Source organism: Phytophthora parasitica, assembly GCF_000247585.1.
Source record: "Phytophthora parasitica INRA-310 unplaced genomic scaffold supercont2.22, whole genome shotgun sequence".
Lineage (NCBI taxonomy): Eukaryota > Oomycota > Peronosporomycetes > Peronosporales > Peronosporaceae > Phytophthora > Phytophthora nicotianae.
Genome location: NW_008649008.1, coordinates 383,229 through 385,296, shown reverse-complemented (window position 1 = coordinate 385,296; position 2,068 = coordinate 383,229). Strand labels below are relative to the sequence as shown.

At 47.6% G+C, this 2,068-nt stretch overlaps 1 protein-coding gene across 1 annotated transcript; it reads right to left on the bottom strand.

Annotated features, from left to right (window-relative positions):
• Positions 1–80: 80 nt before the first annotated feature.
• Positions 81–513, bottom strand: PPTG_22739 (hypothetical protein; the record flags this gene model as incomplete). Its single annotated transcript, XM_008905939.1, has 2 exons — positions 81–285; positions 371–513. The coding sequence occupies 2 exons, from the start codon at positions 511–513 to the stop codon at positions 81–83; spliced, it is 348 nt and encodes a 115-aa protein (XP_008904187.1).
• Between the last annotated feature and the right edge of the window lie 1,555 nt (positions 514–2,068).

The following is a 2,068-nucleotide window of genomic DNA, read 5'->3' as shown; positions in this document are numbered from 1 at the left end:
AAGTGATGGTCTCCTCGCACATAGCCGGTAAGTTGGTGTACCTAACACAAAATAGCACTTAGTAAAAACAGATTAAGAAATTATGAAGAGTAGACATTGTCACCTTCTTGTCGTCTCCATCTCGACGAAGGAAAACAGTAGGTTTCCACTGACGAGTCACAGAAGCCACGCATGACGATTGGACACCTTTGGCGCACCCACGGAAGCAGAGTCCCGGTCGCTGCCATGCTGGCGGCTTCCATCTCAGCCTCGAAGCGGCCGTGCTCAGACCGGACGGAATGTTGGCTACAGGCTCCCATGTCAGTTCATGGTAAACTACCCACTGCACCAGATAGAATATGGCCGCATTAATCCAGCGCTTAGCCCGCACCTTCTCGAGAGCAAACTCACAGCAGTGTCGCCACTTCTCGTAGCAAACAATCCTCCACCGCGGCGTCTACGACTGGCCGAACTTCCGGCGTCTTCTTCATCACTACTAGACGGGTCCACCTGCTCCTGTGTTCCTGACACCATTTTCATAATAGTGACTAGGCACTGTTCTTTAAAGCGAATATGGTTACAAAAACCCATTACCCAACCACCCCAACAATCCCTTCGACCCATCCAATATTTTTTTTTTTAGAAAACCCGGGTTTTCCAGAAAGCTGGCTCAAAGGGGGGGGGGTCAAGTTTGTGTTTGAGATGCAAACGATAGGCTGGTGTGATCGGTACAATACCGGTATACCGGTGACATGGGGTCTACCGCTGAATTGGTTATAGACTATAACTCATCCTTCGAAGTAGTCAGCTGTAGTCGTGGGCAAAACTAGGGCCGTGGACAATACACGGATGTGAGCTGTTGTGAGTCGTATGACCGAAAGCCTCACACTTAAAGAGGAAAATGAAAAGTGAGATTAAGTTTGTTAGTGCCGCTGCTCCCTGAGGTTCGTCAATTGTTTAAGCGCTCTGTATCAGCTTCTCAAGCTGCGTCTCGTCGCTTCTTCCTTCACTTTACTCTCAACAGCACTCCTGCGCTTATCTTTTGATACGCAGCATCTCGTAGCAGCTAACCTTTCTCAGTCGTTGACCTTCAATGTCTTCAACTGCCACATCGACGATATGAATTCCAACATGAGCTGGACAATACGTGCATTGAATGCATGGACATTACCCGGATGATCAGCTGAACGATACGCGCATTGGACGCAATGGACGTTACTCGGATCGGACGCATGGACGTTACCTGGATAGTTATGACTCGGTTTCTTTTATAACTTACCAAATAAAATATTTTACAATCGTGGACAATACATGGATGGTGAGCTGGACATTACACGGATGCGACGTATGGACTGTAGCATTTCCGAAATATTAACCTTCGAAACCTTATCTCGTAATGGTATATGTTCACCCAGTCGGACAAGAACGACATCTAAGCAAGCTAATGTGTCGCCAAATCCGATGAACTTGACCATGCGCACCACCATGACGGCGAAGGTAGCACAAAGCCGAGGAGGGAACTAACCCAGTGTATTGTTCATACCAGTTCGGTGGTGTCTAGCTTGACCAAACTCTAGCTGCTAATAGGCTTTTTGAAAAGTGAGAAAACTGCGTCTAGTAAGTGCGATTGGTAGCTCGAGGAAAGTAACATTGTTAAGGAGGGATTGCTGAAGCCGTTGGTCTCTATACTTCGTTCGCGCTACAGTGAAAGAAAATAAAAGTATTTCTCTAATCGCAACCAAAATATTTAACACCACACGCACGAGATCCTCGCCTCGCTACCGCCAGTACGGCCATCAGTCGATACTCCAAAGTTATCGTGGGGATGAAGACGCTGCCCTGGTAAGGAAGCGCGTTCTGTCGTCAATATCCAGAGCTTCTCGGGCAACACACGACATTAGCTCCAGAGAATGATCGAAACAAAGCGTTTGTTATTGTGACGTGCTCGCGATTTGGGAGCTGGAACTCCCGAAAACCAACGTGTATTGAACAGTGTTGGTTGCTTTGATGCAGATTGTAAAGTGAACTATCTATTCTAATTCGCATACGCATCCGCCTGCCACCTCGGCAGTCCAGGGGATGTCGCCTT